The 22,417-nt window shown below is 37.6% G+C and overlaps 1 protein-coding gene across 3 annotated transcripts in view; it reads left to right on the top strand.

Moving 5' to 3' along the window:
* P3H2 (prolyl 3-hydroxylase 2) overlaps positions 1-22,417 on the top strand; it is a 178,537-nt gene that overhangs the window by 146,263 nt on the left and 9,857 nt on the right. For 2 of the 3 annotated variants that reach the window (XM_057501128.1, XM_036875103.2), the window contains exons 2-13: positions 1,507-1,659; positions 2,576-2,765; positions 7,324-7,455; positions 8,888-9,030; positions 9,336-9,425; positions 10,928-10,968; positions 12,199-12,293; positions 17,959-18,086; positions 18,639-18,734; positions 19,286-19,436; positions 20,292-20,409; positions 21,354-21,429. In XM_057501128.1, coding sequence (XP_057357111.1) covers positions 1,552-1,659; positions 2,576-2,765; positions 7,324-7,455; positions 8,888-9,030; positions 9,336-9,425; positions 10,928-10,968; positions 12,199-12,293; positions 17,959-18,086; positions 18,639-18,734; positions 19,286-19,436; positions 20,292-20,409; positions 21,354-21,429 — 1,368 coding nt within the window. In that variant the 5' untranslated portion in view covers positions 1,507-1,551. Of the gene's footprint in view, positions 1-1,506; positions 1,660-2,575; positions 2,766-7,323; positions 7,456-8,887; positions 9,031-9,335; positions 9,426-10,927; positions 10,969-12,198; positions 12,294-17,958; positions 18,087-18,638; positions 18,735-19,285; positions 19,437-20,291; positions 20,410-21,353; positions 21,434-22,417 lie in introns of all 3 variants that reach the window. The other variant, XR_005022638.2, reaches the window with a different exon arrangement.

The raw sequence follows: 22,417 nt of genomic DNA, 5'->3' as shown, positions 1-22,417 counted from the left end.
TGTTCTTCATTTTGTAATTCATTTTTTGAATGCATAGGTTTACCTTTGTATTAGAGTCACCCTCTTCTGTGGTTTGTTTTATGTTGGCCTTAAAGGATGTCCACTTTGGAGCCTTTATATGCAGTTTGGTTTTTGTTTCAGTGGAGTAGTTGGTGGGTCCTTCTTTAGCTGAAACCTAGTCCTTACAAGGCCTTATGATAATCCCTATCCTATAATATGGCATTCTTTGTGTGGAGCATACACACATGTTCACCTGGAATTTTCTGCCACTTTAGATGTGTATATCTAATTTCTAAAATGGAGTACAAAGACATTTTGTAGATGTTGGCTGCCAATTTTAGTTCCCTGAACTGGCTCACAGTAATTTAAAAGCCAAGGATAGTTCATAAGTAAGTTTCATTGTTTAATCTTAAATCATGGTATCTTCTTAATATTTATATTGGGGAAGATGGCATTATGTGCAATACTGGGCTATGAATGGTGAAAGCACCAAATAAGTGAAAACCAACGTACTCAAAGAAAAGTAACCAATTTACTAACATTAGCCAACAGTTTACAGGAACTACTCAATCACATTTATTCGTGGTTATCAGTATTGGAAGCTCTCAGTGTGAATGATGACTTCAGAGATGCTGTTATTAAACAATCTAGAGCACTATAGTTTATGAAGCACACTCACATGTGATCCACCTTTGGATTTGTGTGTAAAATATTTACTTGCTGGGTTTTTAAAAATCTTCTCTTAGGCATGTCAGAGGCATCATCGATACGTCAAGTAGGTGGAAAACAAGAAGATAAATGAATCATATGGTACCTATCTTCAGAGAGCTCTACCAGTGTATTAACTGGTTTATGAGGAAACTTACAGTGTCTGTGTAGTGTTTATTAAAAATGCTTCCTTTTGCATTCGAGGGAATCAAAGTTTAAGTCCGGAATCAAATACCTCAATTGAAAGACTGTGGTAGAACACTTTATGTATTGTATGTATCATCTTTACACATTGGGATAATTTACTGCTTTTAACTTTGTATTCTTCATTTTCCAAAAACTGATAATGAACTGATGGCATGGGAGGTATTCCCAATCCCATCCCTTTGAAAAGTCATAGGTTTGTTTACATTCCCACTGTCAGGATTAAAGGCAAAAGGAACAAGAAGAAAAAAAAGAGAAAGTAAGAGACAAAAATGTTGAAAATGTGAATTAGATGTGATACAGAATTGGCAGCTTTTTATTTTGATTAATCGTGAAACAGAAGCCTGTGGATTCAATATCCTGAAAACAGAGATGGCTTAAAAAACAAGGGGAAGAGAATGAATTAGGAATAAACCACATTTATCCATCTTCACCATAGTCAAAATATCCACCTATCATTTTTGGAGTACTCTTTATTAACCTCCCATCCTTAGGTATGGAGGTTGAATATAATCAATGTGAAATGGAACCTGCCCTGCCACTTTTAAAATATATATATTTTAAAATATATAATATATATTTTTTTCCTCATAGCTTAACCAGTTGGAAAAGGCAGTGCAAGCAGCCCACACATTTTTCATGGCCAACCCTGAGCACATGGAAATACAGCAGAACATCGAGAATTACAGGACAATGGCCAGCACCGAACAACTCCAGTTGGTAGACCAAGAAGCCAGACCACACCTGGTGAGTTCTGGGGACCCTTGCCCTAACCATAGAAACTAAACACCTCTAAGTTTCATTTGACTTACAGTAGATCTCAACAATTGGGAATCTCAAATTGATTCTTAATTTTCAATATAGTAATATTTTTATACTTTTGGAGTTCTCAGATGAAATATTGTAATTGAAAACATGCAGAGAAAATGAAAATTCACTTAGAAAGTTAATATAAGCTGGTGCAAAGTAGAACATGATATAAATAACTGTAACTGTCTCTGAACCTCAGGTTCCCCTCTGGCACTTAAATTTTACACACACGTGTTGAAGCCAGTGTGAATTGCCCAGCTCACATTGTGGTTTCCCAGCTTCCAATCAAGTGGTTTTTCCATTTTTCAAATTCTGATATTAAAGTTACATAGTTATTTGCTTAAATGAAATATTATTTGAAATCACAGTATGTTGAAAGAGCCTCTTTTTCAATTGGAGAGATCACCATTCTCAATGTGTGGCCTCCAAGATGATTGAAGTAAAGGATAAAGGAGAAAGAGGAAGACTTTAGATGAAAGACCTTCTTTCTTTCTTTTTTTTTTCCTTAAACTGGGCCAGGCCTGGAAATGGATGTCATGCCCTCTCACATCAGTCTTCCTGAACTTTGTTGCATTGTCCCTTTCTATAATCAAAAGGGTTAGGAAATACAGTCTTGAGGGTGCTCAGGAAGGAAGTGAAATTAATTGGTGTCATGGCAGTCAGCTTGATCAGTAAGTCCCTTCGCATTTACAATTAGTTGAAACCAGGGCAGTTACACTTTATCTCCCAGTGTAACCTTTCTTTGCCCTTTCATAGCATGAGTCCAGTACCCCCCCACAGATTATCCTGAGTCTCCCTGAATCCTGCTTTTCCCCTTGTGTGCTCTTTGAAAAAAACCTCTGTTTCTTTGCAGGAGAGCTATGGTGCAGGAGTGAAGCACTATGAAGCCAATGACTTTGAGCTAGCTATCAAGTACTTTGAGCAAGCTTTAAGGGAATATTTCAATGAAGACATGGAATGCAGAGCCTTGTGTGAAGGGCCTCAGAGATTTGAAGAGTATGAATACTTAGGATATAAAGCTGGTCTCTATGAAGCCATTGCAGGTAAAGCTAATTTTTACCCTTTGTTTATTTCCTGATTATAGAAATATTAACTTGTAATCTATAAAAATATTCTAACAATATAAAAGTATACATTATAAAAAGTGGAAGATACATCAATCCCATTCTATCTTCCATAGATAAATTTACCTTGCTTAAATTTTGATGATAATGCTCCCCAAGTTTTTCACATAGAAATGTAAATATTTATGTATTTACTTGTAATATTTTTTCTTTTTCTTAAAAATAAGACAATACTATAAATACTGATTTGCAGCTTATTTTTTGTTTTTGTTGTATTGGCTGCTTAACAATACATTGTGGACATCTCATGTAAGTATGCATAAATCTACCTTATTGTATTTAATGGATGTGTAGTGTTTTGTTATGAGGGCAAGCATAATTATTTGATGATTATTAAGTAAGTTACACCTTTTAATCATTATAAACAGTGTAGTAGGAATACTTTACTTAAAAGAACATTTTATTATGTATATGGAGATTTAATATATTACAAAATGGCACTTAAAACAGCAGGTAATATGAACTATACATTAATTGGGGAAATTGACTAACCATTTATGGTGAGAAATGAGTTCTCTGCTGTGTATGAAAAAATGCATAAAAATGAATTCTGTTTTTATCAATAAGTGTAAAAATAAAACTACTAGAAGAAAATACAAGAGAATATTTATACAATAGTAGGAGAGGAAACACTTTTCTTAGCTTGACAGAAGACAAGAAATATGAGGGAAAATATAGACTACATAAGATTTATATACATAAAAGATGAAATAAATCAACCTGATATACAAATGATAAGTGGAAAAAGTTGCAAATAGTTAATATCTGTAATATGTAAAAGAGCCTGTAAATTACTATTATTAGTAATAATTTATTTCTTATTTATTGGTAGTAGTAATAATAATAAGCAACTTTTTTTACTAGCTACAATATCCAGAATGTTTTACATAAACAACTCATAAATAGATGTTCCTGTTATTTATCCTCTTCTCCCTTTTTTAAATGAGGAATTTATACGTCAGAAAGTCTAAATAATATTACAATGAAGCTGGGAATCAAACTTAGTCCTTTCTCACTCGAGAACCCATACTTTTAAGGTCTATGTAACTGAAAAATTGGCAAAGGGTAATTTACTCAATAATAATGTTTACCAGTTATTTGTTGAGTGCATATTGTTCCAAGATATATATATATATATATATATATGGAAAACAATGATCAACCTCATGTGTACTTACAGAAATGCAAGTCAGTAAAGTCAATTTGCTCCCCCCAATTTCCAATAATTTGCATCTCCATGAAAAGCACCAGTAGGAGCTCAAACCAAATCCCAATAAATTGTCTTTCAAATAAACATTTCCCTCAATTTCTGCTCCCTTCTAATTTGTTACCAAATTTTAATAGATACTACTGCTAATAATTTAAGATTCCCTGATTCTCTCCACCCCTTGTGCTAACACCCTGGTTCAAATCAACAGTGTATTTTAACTCAGCCACCGTTGATGACGTCCAGCTGGTCCTCACGTTCTGGTCAGGTTTCACCGGTAGGCAGCCAGAACAGTCTTCTAAAGAAATGAGTCTGCTCACAGACATGCTGAAAACCCCTCAGTGGCTTCCACTGCACTTGAAATAAAACACAAAGTCTTTGGCAGGGACTTTTATGGTTGTGCATTTGTGTTATATTTTTATGCTCCCTATTTTTCTTTCTCTTTGCTGCATTCCTACTGCACTTCTACTTCCTTGGATATGCCAAGCTCATTTCCACATACTTTGAAGATATTTTCCCCTATCATGTGTCTTATGCTCTATCTTGTAAAGTGCTTCCTTCTCAGTGCCTAAGAATAGCGACTGGCCAATAGTAGGTGCTTACTAAGTATTGTTAAATGAGTGAGTTGGATGAAGAGAGGAAGGAAGGAGATGACATATCGTCAAGCACATTACAGAGATCAAAAGGGTTCATAATACTCCCTGTTTGTGAAAATGAAGGTCATAAATTGTTAAGGTCTTTTAGAGGAACAATTAGGGAATAGCTATCAAAAGACTAGGAATAGAGTGAAAATCAGTTTGTCAAATGGCCTACTTGTCACACACTCAGTTACCCAAAAGCAATTCACTTCACCTAAAATCAGAACAAAATTCTGAATTATTGAGGAGTTTTTCCCCAAAGATTTTGTTTTGCTGGGCCTCTGTGAGAAACATTTGCCTGAAGCACTGCTCACTTGAATGTCAGTTTTATATATATTTCACATTTCAACTCCAGAGTATTTCTTTGAATTTAATCTTTTATTTGGGAATGGGCAGGATTTTCCTTTATTATGGTTTACTATACCGTGGTTTTGTAAGGACATGTGCCCTTCCTTTACCCCCACCTTTGCCTCTACATCTGTATTTCTCAGTGGTCACTAAACAGCTTTGGTAAATGTCCTAGACCTGATTTAGGAAAACCAACTGACAAATCCCCACAGACTAACATTTAGTGACTTGCTCGAGATCATCACAGCATGCTGGTAGCTGGAAAAGAATAGAGGTCTCCTAACTCAGTCTTGTAATATGGAGCATAGCTATCATTATTACCCCCACTTCCAAGAAAGAAAAGTGATGAAATTAGTCACAGTCTCCAAGTTCAACCAAATATTACATACTCAGAAAAATGATTAAGCCTTTTAGGGAGTTTGAACCATATCTAATTTATTATGAGAAGGAAATTTTTAAAAGCATTCCCACACAAGCATCTTGGATCTCAAACTCACTAGAGCATATTCATTGCACAATAACATTTGATACAGAAAGGAGACAAGGAATACAATTCATAAACAGTGACATCATAACTCTGTTAATTCTTGTCTGGTCCAAAACTGCCCTAAATTAGGAGTAAAACTGACTTATAAAATACAGATGTATTAAGAAAGCCAGAATATTTTATTTTAGAGTCAGAACATTGAACACTGGAGGAAAATACAAACAGCTTCTGAACACAGTTACTTATTCCAGGCTAGTCTTGTTGAAGCCTTAAAGGATACAATTTTATCACTCTTATTTTGCTGCTATTTATATCTTGCTTTGAAATATTTCATTCAGATTTTGGATTTTTGGTGGGTGTGTTTCCCCCTTTTCCTTTTGCTTGTCATTTGGAATCAGGAGGAGTGTGTATTAGAAGGTAAAGAGGAAGGCAAATGGCCAGGTAAATAGGAGGAAACAGTTGAGGGCTGTTTGTTGTTATTTTCTTAGGAAATAAAACAGCTAGCTATTTATTTCTAACATGCTACTCAAGTAAACAGAACTCATTCTTCTCCTCCCATCCTCCAACTCGAGTTGAGAACCAGTGTACTGTAGGGATTCTATTAGTCATGCTACATTGGATTGAATTAGCCAGGTTATGTGAAAACTGGCACATTTTCCTATATACCAGGAGATATACATTTCCCTTCTGCTGTGTTTTGGAGTCCCTCTTCAAAGTCACTGAAATACAAGCCAAACTCTGCCTAACAGAGAACTCTTTGAAAGGAGGCAGGTGTGGTAAATCAAACTGTGCAGTCATAAAGTCAGATGGCTATACCACCATTCTCAGGAGAATGAGCTCTGCACAAATAGGAATGAACGATTCTCTTAGCGGAAAAGACTATCTGCAACTTCACTGTAAAAGCAGAAGTTGGAGCAAAGTGTAAGAAGTGTTTTCTTCACTGGGACATTAGCATTCCCTCAGCTCACGCTTGGATGAGATGGAGCCCAGAGCTGAAGGCTGCATGCAAACCCCTCACACCTCAGGATCCTTGCCTGTTTGCAAGTGAGAAGAGTGGGAACAAAGAAAAAGAGGCAAAGTGCTTATTCAAATTCTGCAGCTCCCATCCTTCTCCTATCTCTCCTATTTCATGTAGTCCCTCCAATATTAGGACTTATAGTGTCCAGATGATGGACTGATTGGTAGCTGGGTAGAGTAGGTTCCTGAGTAGTAGTCATGAAGGAACAGTGTTTTCATCTCCCCATTAGGGAAAGGTGCTTGAAAATGTTCACAAGGAGTAAAGCATTCCCACTTTACTTCTCTGCACAACTTCCCACAGGCATATGTGGTTTCTTTCTCTCCACTGGTCCTTAGCGCCGTAACAGGATCTGAACCTCCTATGCTGACTCCAGGACACGTGGGCATCCAAAGTAGCCAAAGAGAGACCCGAAGCTATTACATAAGAACGTCGCCTGTTCAGCTGGTCATGGGTAGGGTGAGATGACCTGGGTCACTTTTAGGATGTGTAGGAAAAGAGGGTACACTAAGTATGCAGGAGGGAAGTACAATATGGAGAAGAGACAGGGAGCCAGAGAATGGGAATCTACTATTAATTACTCTAGTGATGACTGCTGAAGAGGCTTCAGTAAGTCACTTACTTTCTTGTGAAAAAGCTTTCTGGTCATGAAGTGAGGATGACAGTGAAGTGAGATCGCTGTCGGGGTGGTGAGGTGAGGGATCCCCTGTGTAACTGTGGCTCTGACTTTGAAGCCTCGCTCTCAGCAGACTGAGGACCCACTTCTCTCTCCTGTCTTCCAGATCACTACATGCAGGTGCTAGTCTGTCAGCATGAGTGTGTGAGGGAACTAGCCACCCGCCCTGGCCGCCTCTCCCCAATTGAGAACTTTCTTCCCCTGCATTATGACTACCTACAGTTTGCCTACTATCAAGGTAAAGCCTGGATCATCCCTGAAGACCTTTGGGTGGGGGGTTGCTCACTGTTACAGACACCACCTTGTCGTGGTTTTGCCCTGTGCATTCCTCAGTTTAGCATGGAAGCAATGGAGGTTTATGTATTCCCTCTCTCATCTCATATAAGTGCAGCTCAGGATGGAATAACAGAGGGTGAAACCACAAGTGCTGAATGCTGTCATGATGCCTGGAAGGATATGCTAACTGACACTGTATATGGTTTTTGAATTTAATTTTTTCAACGTCATTTTAAAAGATAATATATTCACAGGTTCAAAGACCACATAAAAGCCTCCCTCTCTTTTGTTCCCTACAACCCAATTTCATGTCCTTCAGCCCAGAGTTTCTTATTTATTCTTCTAAAATTTTATGTAGAAACAACATACACACACATGCACACACACACTCAGACTTATTTCCCTCTTATACACAGAAGATAACATACTATTAACACTGTTCTCTACATTGTTTCCTCACTTAATAATACATATCAGGTTATTTTTAGTAGGTTAGACCCAAGAAATTACCATTTGCTTAGGTCAAAAATGGTCATATTTGGCAATTTTATATGGTTCAACCTACTTCTGTCAGTACATGGGGATTTTCCTCATTAATTTTTCTTTATATCTGGATATCATTATACTATAATTTATTTCATGTGTGTCCTTACTGGTGGGCATTGTGTATATTGTAATATTTTGCTATTATAATTGGCAGTCAAATGAATAACATTTTATGTATGTCATTTCACATCTGCACATAAATATCTATAGGGTGAATTTCTAGAAATGCAATTGCTGCACCAAATGGTTTATTCATTTGTAATTTTGATAGATGTCACTAAATTTTCTTCCATATGGAGTACATTTTCACTGCTTATCAACAGAATATATCATCAAATATTTAGTCATTCCCCAATCCATTAGGTGAAAGTTGATATCTTATATTGATTTTAATTTAATTCTAACTAAACTGGTTTTAATTTCCATTTTTCTTATTGAGAAAGAGATTTAGCATCTTATGTTTAAAAGCAGTCAATAGAGTTAGGATTGCTGAAATTGGTCTTAGATATCATGTTGTCAGACCCAATACAAGTATCAGAATTAACTCCTAAAATGCTGTTCTTTTAATCTGTATTAAATAATGTAAGTTGTCAACAAATACTGTCAGGTGGAAATTTTTAATGATTTATGAAAAATATCTAGTACCAAACTAGACCAAAGGTAGAACCTTTTGAATACTCGAAATTGTGTCCTTCCTTTTATCTGCAGCTATTGCTCCTTACTCTACTCAGCCCCACCTTCCCTCTTATTAATGTTTAATGCTGACTTCTCACAGGCATGTTGAAGTATCTCTTAAAAATCTTTTAGACAGATAGAGGCTTTAATGCTGCAACTCCTTGGGCTTTCAGTTGGCGAATATGTGAGAGCTTTGGAGTGTGCCAAGGCCTATCTCCTGCTCCATCCGGACGATGAGGATGTCCTAGACAATGTGGATCATTATGAGAGCCTCCTGGACGACAGTACTGACCCAGCATCCATTGAGGCCAGAGAGGTGAGACCAGTGCCCCCAGAAGCAACTCTGCACCCAGTGAGATGCTTTGGGCAGTTGTACCAATATCACAGGGCTCTTCAGGGTATCTAACAATTTTGTAAAGTTTCTTGAACTCAGTTCGCTTGAACGATTAATGCCAAAGGCAAATTTTTTTCTTATGTGCTAGCTGTGAACATCTGCTGACATGGAGACATTTTTGGTAGCTCTGAAGTTTAGCTCATCTGTCACTGTTTAATGAGAACTATTTCTACTTGAACATTTATCGTATCTCTTGTTATTTAAACTTACATTTTTCTTTTCTCTAGGATTTGACAGTGTTTGTGAAGCGTCATAAACTGGAATCAGAGCTAATAAAATCAGCTGCAGAGGGCCTAGGATTTTCATACACTGAACCGGTAAGAACAAAGAGGAAAGAGGAAATGTTTTTTGAAAGAACCATTTAGTGGACTACTAATTTTTGGTTTAATTCCCCAAGCCCCATTTGTTAAAGTTTCCAATCCCCTTACTCACAATAACAAAAACAGGGGAGGAGGACCAGATGTTTACTCAATATATATGATAAACTTTAAAAGACTTTAATAGATTCACATATTACTGATATCCAAAGTCAAAATCAAATATATTTGGATAGAACAGAACTCTTTGTATATGAAGCATTTGTCTCAGGATTGCTTTATTTCCTAAATTCTGGATGCAGCATTTTGTATTTTCTCTTAAACATTTTGAACATTAAAAAGACTTCAAAATGAACAAAATTAATCTCAGTTGTACCCCATGTAATGCTGACGTTTCTTCCCATGTCCGTGTTTTTTTTTTACAATTCTTCTGCTGCTGAACATTTGATTTGTTTCTGATTATTTTCATCATATTTAAAGCTTTAAACATTTTTCTCTATTGAAATATATACCCTTTGAATAAATTCCTGGGAGTGGGATTATTCTTCATCAAAGGATCTGAGAAATTTTAAGTTCTTAAAATTGCTTTTCTAAGAGAATTTCTGACAACTTCATGGTTCCTAGCAATGTAAGAAAGTACCAGTTTGCCAGAGACATCTCAGCAATGAGAAATAACAATTTCAAGTTGTTTTTTTATCTTATATATTATGTACAAAATGTACAGAATTGTTTCAAATTGTATTCCTTTGGTAAGCCACAAAAATAAGCTTTGCACATATTATTATTAATTAATTTTCCCTCACTTGGATTATCTGGCTATGCTTTTTGTTAATTATCTGTTGTTTACTATATAAGTTCTTTATATAATATACATATCATATATATAGATAAAAAGCTCTATTTGTAATATATCCTATTTGTACTATTTTTTCATTTCTTAGTCATGTCATGTTTTAATTGACACATTTTAAAAATTAGTATAATTTTAATGTACTCTTTTTAAGGTAACATTTCTAATATGTTTATATCCAGTCCTACTCACTATTCTTTTTTAGATTATGTTATGCCAAGAGACCCCAGAAAAAGTTTCTTATCTACTGTGATTCTATACTGATGATTAATCAAGCTGACCTTTTTTTGTTTGTTGTTTCTATTCATAAAACATAAGTTAGTTGGACTGACTAATCTTTTAAGTATTTCCTGCCACCAAATTCTAAATCACTTTCTTGGACAAAAATGTCCAGGGCTGAACAAGGATGTCCAGACCAATCCTTTGCTATTTTTCAAAATCCGTTTGTGTATCATTTTGTCTTTGCCAAAACTGCATCAATGTTAGGCTTCCTTTTCATTAACATTTTTTAAAATAAAAAGTATGCTGTATCTTTATATAAAATGCAACTTTCATAATATTTTAGGTTTTCTGAGTATTTTATGTGTATCTTTTATTTCTGTAAGTGATGTTTAATGACAAAACTACTGAGATTTTTTTCAACTTAAAACAGAATTATTGGATCCGTTATGGAGGACGGCAGGATGAGAATCGGTGAGTTCTCCATGCAGAATACAGCCTGTTCATTTTTAATGAGAAGAAATACTTAGAGTCATACCTTTTATAAGGATAGGGATAATTAGAAGAGTTCCAAATTGGGAATTAGGAGCTCTGCATGCTGGTCCCTGCTCTTCCTGTCACTTCTGTGTGATTTTGAGTAATTTATCTTCTGGGTCTCATGTTTTCCTCAAATTAAGAGGTTGGTCCAGGTGATATTTCCTCAAATTAAGAGGTTGGTCCAGTCTAAATATTCAGTGATTCTAAATCAGAGAAAGCTGAATGCCATTTTTGATTAATTAGTAGAATGAAACTATGACATTTTCTCGTTAATAGTGAATTCTCTTATGGCATTTATTTGAAAGCAAGAAGCTCAGAGTTTTACTGAAAGTTAAAATATTAGGTGTCACTAATTGAATCAAATGAAGAGAATTAATTTTTTTGAATGATAGAAGTCAAAAGTAAATTTATGTGTTATAAGCAACTTAAGGAATCAGAATGTAGGAGTTACATGTGTGAGATCACATGGTCTAGTCTACCCATTTTCAAAATCGGAAACTGAAGCCCTACCAAGTCAAAGGACTCTCTTAGTCTCACTATGAAGGACCTGCAGATCCAGACTTTCTTATTCAAAATCTTGCAGTCTTTCATTAGGCTTCAACAACTCAATTCCTGGGTGGTCTAAAATTACTGTGTGAGATCACAGAATGTAGATGCACATTTGGACTTATCTGGTCTGTGTATATTGAAAGGACATCATGGTATCATTTGTGTGTTTGCAAAGTTTGACACAAACTTGTGTCTTCTTTCTCAGAATAGTTAAGAACCACTACACTAGGATGTAATTTATTTCAGTTCAACCATTGCTCAATGACTTACTGTGTTCAAGACATAATATAACACTGAGCATTACAAAGAGGCACATGATAATTTTTTTCCTGCCTGTTGGGACCCAAACTAATCTCAAAGGGGTTAGAGTTGTGGATACAATGAACTGTAATAATAGTAGCTAAGAAGATTTAGAAGTGAAATAGTGCACTGAAGATTCACTGAAGAAATAGAGAAGAATTACACGGAGGCAAGTGACAGCTAATTTGATCTTGAAAGATAGGTGGACTAGGTACCCCAAAAATATACACTACAGAATCATAGACTACCTGTGTAAGGTATTCTTTGCCATTGATCATCTTTATTAAGTGGGAAATTACTACTTAAATGCTTTTGCAGGGTCCCTTCAGGAGTGAACGTGGAGGGTGCAGAAGTTCATGGATTGTCAATGGGGAAAAAATCATCACCTAAGATAGACCGAGACCTCAGAGAAGGTGAGTATCTGTGCACTTTTACTCTCAGAAGGAGGGGAAGGAGAGGATGGGACTTGAGCAGCTCTTAACCCAGATCAAGGCAGAGCCCACTTTCTCTGGAAAAGGAAGAATAAGACTAAGCAACTAAGTTCATTAAATTCTGGAAGCAAGACTTAAAAACAAGAATGTCTGATTTGTCTATCATTGCCTCTGGTTTCTAACAAGGGTGCTTCAAAATTCACCCTCTCATCTGTTTCCCACGGGAATCTTGTGAACTGGGCAGACTGCATGTCCATCATGACCCTCAGTTGAGGACCTTAGGCTTGGAGAGGTCACATGACTGGCTTCTGTCACATAGTGAGTGCTGGAGAGTGTGGAATAGGCCGCGGATCAGAGGAACCTGAAGAGGCAGGTCACATGAGATATTAGATTAGTTAACCTAAGATATTTGAGGTACATGTATCTGAGCAGTACTTTGAGAGATAAGTAGAAGTTAGGTTGAATTGACAGAGGTGTGGACAGAGACCCCCTTCCAGTGGATAAAATAAATGGAACAAAGGCACAGAGATGAAGAGAGCAGAATGTTATATGCCTGCTTATGCAAAATCAAAATTAGTGGAGACATAGGTGGAGTGTTGCCAAAAGTAGTGTCTACATAGAGCCAATCATCATTATAATAATAAATATTAGCAATAGTACTAAACACAGTAACAATCCTCAATTATTATTTCTATATGTTTTATATTTTTTCAGATATATTTAAGCACAGTTCATTTTAATACTTGCTGTATCTCATGTGAGACATGAGTATTTCCACTTCACAGGCAAGAAAACAGGTTCACAGAGATTTAGTGTCATGTCCAAAGTCTCACAGCTTTTAATAGGTCCAGGTATTTGAACCCAGGCTTTTGAATCCAAATCCCATTTTTTCTTTTCTTCACTTGATGTTGAAACATAGAAGTGTCTAGATATCCGAAATTTATCCTTGATTGATTAAATAATTGCAAGATAAGAAGCTTGGAAAACCTGCATTGAGGGGTACAGCACTTCTTTCCCCAACAAGAGAGCATGTCAGCACATTCCTGTAGTTGATTTGTAACTTCCGGCTCTCTACAGTTCTCACATTTCCCAGCCCTTTCCTTCCTTGGCTTCCAAGTAAGTTTGAGACAGTAAACAGGATAATATGCTCATCTACTCTGACCTGGACCTCAGTTTGTAGTCACAAACCCAAGCTGTTTTATAAGTGCCGGAGAGCTTCATGGTCAGCCGGAGTTTATGTTGCATTTTAAGCCAAGAAATCACCCAGGAAGTGCATACCATTAAGCCAGCACTTTGCTCTAAAGGTTTGGAGAACTCTAGGGAAATTGCCAGAAATTCAAAGAATTGATTTTTCTGGTTACCAGGGAATCTGATGTCCAGAAGCTGACTAGGAAAGCTAATGACTAGAGTAGAAAGAAGATTACACAGGATAAAGAAAGATCATGATTGGCTGGGTTACCAAATTCTACCATTTCTGCAGAATTTGTTTAGTTGAATGAACTAAAAGATCTTAGCATGTTCTCTGGGGACCCACTGGAAAGCCTTCTGTACTTTCACTATAGAACTAAATAGGGTCTGACTTAAGAACAGTAGTAGACAGGCAAAGATCCCAGCAAGAAAACACTTTCATATCTTAGTCTGGCTGGTAACAGATGTCAGAGAGGCGAGAAAAGATGCATGCTGTACAGAAGAGAATATTTCAGCTTTTCTCATCATCCATAAAGAGAATGTTGTCTACCCTGGTTATCTAACAGTATTCAGTAGTATTTAAGCACTAAGATTGGAGTGACTCAGGGCTACATCCCAGAGAGACTCTAGTCCCTGGAACACACATGCGAAGTTACTAAAAAAAATTTGTGATTTATCCTTTTTCCTCTCAGCCACCAGTCTTCCAGAGGTCCTGCTCAATGATAATCCCAGAATCCCAGGGGTCATAGTAGAAATAATTGAATAGGGAAGTCCTGGTTTCCAGGGTTGTCTTCCTCTGATGTTCTCTGCAGGGATGGATAACTAGAGACTCCATCTCCCTGGGCCCTATGACCCTCACCTGTTAAAGAAGAATAGCAACTTTTTGGAGAGAATGACTATGAAAAGATGTGTGTAAACTGTAAAGGGCTGTGCTCATATAAGGGCTTGTTAGTCAGTACACCCCTGTAGGTAACGTGATATTTATAGTAAAATGATTCTTCCTGCCATGAGCCGCAGGCAGTGAGCACAAAAGAGTATTTCCTAGATGATCCCTCTTCAACTAGAGAGTTAGAGCCAGACTTATAACTTTGTGAATGAGAAAAATTAAGTTGTTCAACTAAATTTCCTTGGCCCGTGGTGAAGAGTTGGCTGAAGCCATCAAATCAAGCCCCAGGAACCACAACTTACTGGACTACATTTTTATTTTTATTTTTATTTTTATCTTTTTCCCTGTCTGGTGTGCTACTAAGTCATTTGTAGGCTGGTAGATTTGCATTTCTGAGTGACAGGGTTTATATTTCCTATTTTCCCTTTTGGTCAGTGGGTGGGTAGTGGTTGTTTTTTTAAAATGTACATGTGGGAAACCACTGTACAAAACTCTATGCCTAGTGGTGATTGCGTTAGCTACATGAAAGGCAGATCGCTAGTACAAACTCTGCCTGACCTTGTTAGGCTTTAGGTATTGAGGACTCCGTGTTGCTCTCTGTTCCTTCACCTGATATTCTATGTTGCTAATGCCACGGTTGGGGGAACTGTCAGTATCCTCAGTGGCCCTCTTTTAAATATGCTTCACTATGCCATATGCTTATTAAAATGTCTTGGTCAGAACTTAATACAATATACCAGGCATATTTTGCTAAGTCAATCATCATCATCATCATCATCATCATCATCGTAAGAGCAAATGTTCATTCAGAGCTTAAGAATGATAGGGATTTTTCTTAAGTTTTAGTTTTAGTAACCTTTAAAGTCATACTTTGAAAACAAGCTATATGTAAAATAATACATTCTCAATATGGAAAACAAGAAAAACATGGCTGAGTATAAACAAACCTAGTTCCCTAGTTCCCTTGGTCTGTCTTCCTAATATTACTATTTGAGTTTTATTTTAGAAAACACTTTCAATGAACCTACAAGTATCTTGTCTTTCTTGTTGAAAGAACATCTCTTTTTGTATTTCCAAATGGGAGTGGAATATGCAGTTCACTTTCCCAAATAGTGAACTCCATATTCCACTGCCTCAGTTTGGCTGTGAGTCTTAATCAATCATATGGATTAGAGCAATCTGTCCAATCAAACCACTTACTTCATCAAACTGCAAGCTGAGAAGGCAAAAAACTGAGCTGTTAGCAAGATAGACATTGCAATTTTATATAATGCAGTCACAAAAGTGATATACCATAAGCTTTGCCATATTCTATTGGTTAGAAGCAAGTTCTTGGCTCTGCACACACTTGAAGGAAACAAAATTACCCCAGCCTATGACTGCCAGGAGAAAATGAGCATTAGGGACCATCTCCAAGTTGTTCTGTTACAGGAGGGAAAGAAGGGCCTTATGAAGGGAAGGAGGGAGGGAGGGAGAATGACTGTAGTGCTTAATTAAGGGTGAGAACTTGCATAAGGTGTTGATGATTGGGATATTCACAGTGCCTGTTCACGTATTAGAAGTTCCAAGAAGTCCTCTTAAACTTTGACCCAGTACTTCCCTAACACATTTGATCAAGAAACTCTTTTTTCATTACGAACTTTCCTGCAGAACAAAATCTGAGAAACACTGAATTGTACAAAAAATATACATTATTTTTTCGTTCATCCAAAAGATTGATACTGAAACTGGGAGCTTGTGGATATATTGCTGGACACCAAGCAATTCTGTATTTATAAATTTTGATGGCAATATTACAAACGTAAGAGGAACTACTAGGTGATCTGAGTAACTACATTATAGCCCAGTACTGCCACATGATTTCACGTCAGTAGGTATGGGTACAGCTACTCTCTCATTGGCACCAGTTAATAGTAATTCAACAGTTGAAGACCAAAAAGAAATGAAATAGGATAAATTTATAAATAATGTGCTGGGATCAGATACAGGCCAAAATTCATCATGGTGCACTAAGATTTTGTAGTAGTCTCAATGGGGAAAAGTTGTGGTGGAATGAATGCTAGCTCTAAAGAACGTGGGCCAATCAGTTAGAATATTCATGTGGAATGCAGCTTTTTAGTTTCTACAGAATTGCATTAACCATTTCATTAATAGTATTAATTTGAATTTAGTTGGTTTCATGGTCTTGCTTTTATTTAGTCTTGTTAATGGATTTTAGTATTGTATGAAACTATAAACTAAAACATGTAGTTTTATAAAGGCAAATATGAAAGTAAAATTATGGTAAAAATGATTTGCCAACTCTGCAGTTTCTTAGGAATCTTTTGCTTTAACAAATAACCCTATGTTACTCGAGACTGAGAAACTGTCTCATTATTTTAACATTGCATTAATTGTGGGCTGCACTGACAATTTTATCCTAGCCAGACTAATAAACACTTAGTGCTCTTCCCTAGTTTGTAACTCATTTTAAGGAGATGGAGTCACATCAGTTTCAATTGTATCTTCCTCCTTGGACTGGTGGATCTTAGGCCTTTGTGTTGGTGACCACTGCTTGAGTTGGGGGAGACAAGGAAGAGTTGTGCTTTCCCCACTGTTCCCCCCCAGGCTGAGCTGTCTTTGACAGGGGCACGTATCAGGTCCCTTAGGTCTCTTATAAAGAGTAGAAAACAGTGTTTTTCTTTTTTGTCCAGTTTTCTGATTCAAGATGATTGACTCTGTTACATCTGAAGTTTTCCTCACCATCAGAGGCTTTGTCCTTCAGTCCCACCGTCTTGTGAAGAAAGGACCTTGTCAGGTCTACATTTTGTAATTTCACCACCTAAAACATGGCCTCAAATAATCACCCACTGAAAAGCCAAATGGGGCTGACTTCATAAAGTCATGGGCTCTATCCAAGGGGAGAGCAGGTACTATACAAGGCCATCTTATGCAATAAAAATGACACAAAGATTTTCCAAGGGAGCAGAGAAAAATATTCCCAAAGCATCACCATGTGGAGTCCAGTAGGTGGTGGAAAGAAGACTGAGAAGGAGTCAGGTGATTTTGGTGTGACTATCCTGATGGTGCATTATTACCTTAGCTTCCAGGTGAGGACACTGTTCCACATACCAGTGAAACTGAGGTGTGTATGTCATGTCTAGGGCACAAACATGTAATCAAGTAATTGCATGTGATGTTGTAACAGAGGAAAGAACCAAGAGCTTTGGAGCCGGAGGGGTCCAATTGCCACTAGAATTCTGGAAAGTCTTCTCAGAGGAAAATCTTATGGGATTCCCAGTCTGCTTGCAAGATCATTACTGGAATCTAATGCAAAGGCAGTTTATCAACCCCAAAATACTATACAAATATAATACATTATTGTGACATTATGGAAAAACCTGGTAGTCAGACATCTGCCTTTTTCCTGAATCCATGTTATTAACCAAGCCTCCAAATTTGTGATTTGTCTTTGCATTCCTAAACATTCACTAGGAAAATGACTCTTCTGAGCTGCAGGAGCTTTTGGGGGTTCTGTACCTTCCTTCTTGGAGACAGAGGCGACAGAGAAGACCATGTGCTCTGTCCCTTTAGGTGGTCCTCTGCCCTATGAGAACATCACGCTCGTCTATGACTCGCAACAGCTGAACGGGACTCAGCGGGTTCTCCTGGACAATGTCCTGTCAGAGGAGCAGTGCCGGGAGCTCCACAGCGTGGCCAGCGTGAGGACCCGGAGCGGGAGGGTGCCTGACTGTGCTGACCTCGCATGAGCCAGGAGGCGTTCGGTCCTGGTTTCACTTGGAGCCAGGAAACCAAGCCTGAAGTGTCACTTTCTTTGATTGTGGAGGCACTTTGAGAGCCTTTGGGTTGGGATGTTTTGAGTTTTGCCCAGATCTGGACGTACCTAGTGGGCCTAGAATAGTCGGTAGTTTAATTCCTGAGAAATCAGCCATTCAGCACGTGTCCTGCCTACCACAGAAAGTCTATGACAAAAACCCCTTTACTGTAATCCATACTTAACCAATGTATACCACTTACATTTTACTCATTTCTACAAAAATGGTGGTATTTTATAATGAAAATGTAGAATCAGGGTTAAGTAAAGATATTTTTTTTGGTTGAAAGAATTAATGGTACCAGGATTCTGGAACAGAATGGGGGTGGTTCTGGGTGTTGACTTTAGTTCTTGGCTTTCTGGTGGCCCAGGTGGAGAGGGGGAGCCAATGAATTCAGAGTTATCAATAATAAAGCATCTGCTTGTATTTTGCTTCTAGGGAATCATGCTTGTAGGAGATGGATACAGAGGAAAAACTTCACCCCACACACCCAATGAAAAGTTTGAAGGTGCCACTGTCCTGAAAGCACTCAAAGTAAAGTCTTAACTTCTTTTTGGGTTGGATTCCTAAGGGTCAGCCCAGGACCTTCTGTGAATGACAGATAGAGGACAGAGGAGAGTTTAGACGATGGACCCATGGGGATGGAGGAAGGGAGCAAGTATGAAATGTCAGTGTCATGGTCCTCAGTCGTTCCTCCAGTCTGTGCATCGATTTATCAAACTTTATATTTCATAAACTTGAATCTCACAAATAACATACAAGCCCCCTTCCTTCAAGGAGCTCATGGTCCAATGGTAAAGTCACAGCCAAGCAGGGAATCATTCTGGAGGAAGTGTCGTCCTGGAGGGATGAGGAAAGGGCTCTGAGAGATGAGAAGAGTGGTTAGCTTTTCACGTCCCCCCTGTGATCAGGAAGGGCTCATTTCCATGGCTCATCTTCCAAACCCAAATCCACAAGCACGTGGTAGTATCCCTGCTAGCAACACAGAGATGACCACCCTGTGCTGGCTTACTGAAACCTAGTGTCTGTCTTTCTCAGGCCCTCCGATCAACCCAGCGTTACCTGATGTTCTTCTTTTTCTCCAGTTCGGGTATGAAGGCCGAGTCCCACTGAAGAGTGCCCGTCTGTTTTATGACATCAGCGAGAAGGCTCGAAAGATTGTAGAATCCTATTTCATGTTGAACACAACCCTGTATTTTTCCTATACACACATGGTCTGCCGAACTGCCCTGTCTGGTGAGATTCCAGAGTCTGGAATTGTTCCCTTCTGCCCACAGTGAAATAAGAAAGAGAACAATGCAAAACTGAGCCCTGTGACATTTAGACTGATGGGTTAGAAGAGTTCTGAATTCCGAGAACAAAAGGAGTTTACTAACTCGTATTTTTGCCCTTTCCTCCTTCTCTCCTTTTTTGGTCCCCAGAAGTTCCAGAAGACCATCACTCTGCCTATCTTTTTCCTTTCACATCCATTCTCCTGCTTGCTTAAGTCACAGAGAAAAATGATTTTCTGCTCTAGGTTTTACATTTTCAGGAACCAGGAACCTGGAAATTACAGTCTCATATTATGTCCAAAGGCATTGAGTGGAAACATGGACATGAAGGGGTTGTTGAGAGAAATGTCCCCAAGAAGGCAGGGCCTCCTCACTCCTTGCCATCCTTGTTTTCTCTCTAGATCTGCTCTTCTACCCGCCCTATGACGGGAGGGATAAGGTCACATGAGTAGACTTTTACATGTGTGAAGGTACAGCTGATTCAAATCTTTCTTTTTTACACTTTCATTTCATCTGTGTCCCTTTACCACCCCACATAAAGTACATCCCATGAAATGCATGGAATTTCTCTAAGTATATTTATATCAGCTAACTTTCATAACTGCAGAAGCAGGTGTGACTTGCCCATGGTTTTCCATCAAGTTCATATCAAAGTAGGACCAGAGTCTCTTGTCTACTTATCCACTGTTCTTTCATCTGTTCTCCTTTGCCTTCTGTCTCCTCAAATTTACAAGGGCACCAGCAGTGGGAGAAGACAGACAGAGCTTTGCTCATGGCTCTTCTGCACTCCTTTCATTACCCCTGTTCCCTTTTCTGGCAGGTCAACAGGATAGAAGAAATGACCTCAGTCATCCCATCCATGCTGACAACTGCCTGTTGGATCCAGAGGCAAATGAATGCTGGAAGGAGCCTCCTGCTTACACATTCCGGGACTATAGGTACAGCCAGCACTGCTTCAGAATCAAGCTTTTGTCCAATGGTTATCAAAACCCATGGAAACTAGAAAGCTGATCTGTTTTGCTTGTCATCATATTCATGTTTATGAGGCAGAGATTCTCCAATAATCTCCTGAAACAGCTGCTACAATTGGGAAGCAGCTTTATCTTCTCATAATTTTATCTTAAAAATCCATGCACATATTGTTGCATTCAACTCCATAAAATGTCCATTTTGTTTTAGCATTAAAAGTAAAGTTTATTTTTCTATCATTTAGCTTTCACTGAAACACTCCCTTTGTGGTCTGTGTATCTTAGTCTGAGAAAACAGGGGTGGTGTCTCAACACACATGGGGATCTCATCACATCATCCATCTATGTCTGCATTTATAAATAAGAAACTGTACACTCAGCGGAAAAAAAGTGTTTTCTCTTATGAATAATATTTTAGTGTGCAAAGAGTCAGGAGTTATAGTGTCCATGTACATAATAGTGTGTTAATTATTACTACTCTGTGATCTATACAAAAACATTTATTGAGCACCTTCTATCAGCAAGGCTAGGCTATATCCCTTGAAGCTTTGGAGCTAGGCTATTTCCCTAGTAGTGAAAATATACATACTTTAGAGTTACCAGTATAAAAGGAAAGAAGAGGATTATAAGTAGTGAGGGCAGGTTCAAAGGCTAGATTAAATCTAGTTAGACTTTCTTTGGAGGAATTGTAAGAAGAGATTTGAATGTAATTAAAATGTTACTGTAAGTGGAATATTTCAGGAATATGACCCAAACTACATCAAATCTTACCTTTGTTTGGAGGATTAATTATTTCAATGTCTAGTTCAAAGAACACTGACTCATCAGGCTGGTTGGTTCACCAGCCTCCGGTATTCTGTGACAGCCTCGTCATCGCGTGTAAGAGCACAAATGCCTTTCCCTTCCTCCCACAGTGCTCTCCTGTATATGAATGATGACTTTGAAGGAGGAGAATTCATATTTACCGAGATGGATGCCAAGACTGTGACTGTAGGTAAACGTATTCTTGTAAATTTATTTAGCACTTCTTTATTTCCGTCTTGCCATTTTTCAAGGACTCAGACTGTTAGGTTTTGAATATTTCTGAGCTCAAGGATTCAAAAGATGAAGAGAGGCCCAGTAAATATATATGCTATGCTAAAACAGAACCATCAATAAAAAGTAAGTCCATTTTAAAGAGGAATAATTTAAAGAATAGATACCAAGGATTTGCTCATGATCATATAGCTTATTAGTGTTAGACCTGGAGTCAGAACCTAGGTCTTCTAACTCTTGGTCAAGTAATCTGATGGAAACATAAAAACACCTATTCCTAAGTCACCCAAGCTTGGACAAGTCAAATGATTCCACAGAATGACTTTCAAGTAACCTGATGTTCTGTGTGCTTAGATGGAGCATTGGCCTCCAGACCCTTAATTATCAGAGTTCTTATCTATATGTGTATGTGTGTGTGTGTATATATATATATGTAATTATATATATATATATGCAATCATATGTATATATATATATATATATATATACACACACATATGATCGTGACTGTAAATGAACCTATACCTGAAGATTAATATATATACATTTAGACACACATATATGGTGTGTATGTTTGTACACTTTGGCTGAGCTTCTAAACACATCTTCATAGGTAAAAATAAAAAGTTAAATTTAACTGCCATCTTCCTAAGCAAACCAATGCTCTTGTAAAACCAACCTACCAAGCACTTACAGACCATATGGCCAGCATCCTTTGGTCTTTAAGCCAAAGAGCATACTTCATGGTGAACAAACAGGTTCTTTAATTGAGGAGATAATTGAATTATAAATAGATCATGAGATATCCCTTTCTTCTATACAAAATCTAAATAGTTGAGGCATATATGTGATAAACTTTAAAGATTTTGCATTATATAATCAGTTCCCACAGTTTTTTCTGAATTTTATGTTTTCCCCTCATATTTTTCACCCTCCTCTCAAT

The sequence above is a fragment of the Manis pentadactyla genome, chromosome 1 (assembly GCF_030020395.1).
Source record: "Manis pentadactyla isolate mManPen7 chromosome 1, mManPen7.hap1, whole genome shotgun sequence".
Lineage (NCBI taxonomy): Eukaryota > Metazoa > Chordata > Mammalia > Pholidota > Manidae > Manis > Manis pentadactyla.
The sequence above is the reverse complement of the archived record's forward strand: the minus strand, read 5'-3'. Positions and strand labels throughout refer to the sequence as shown.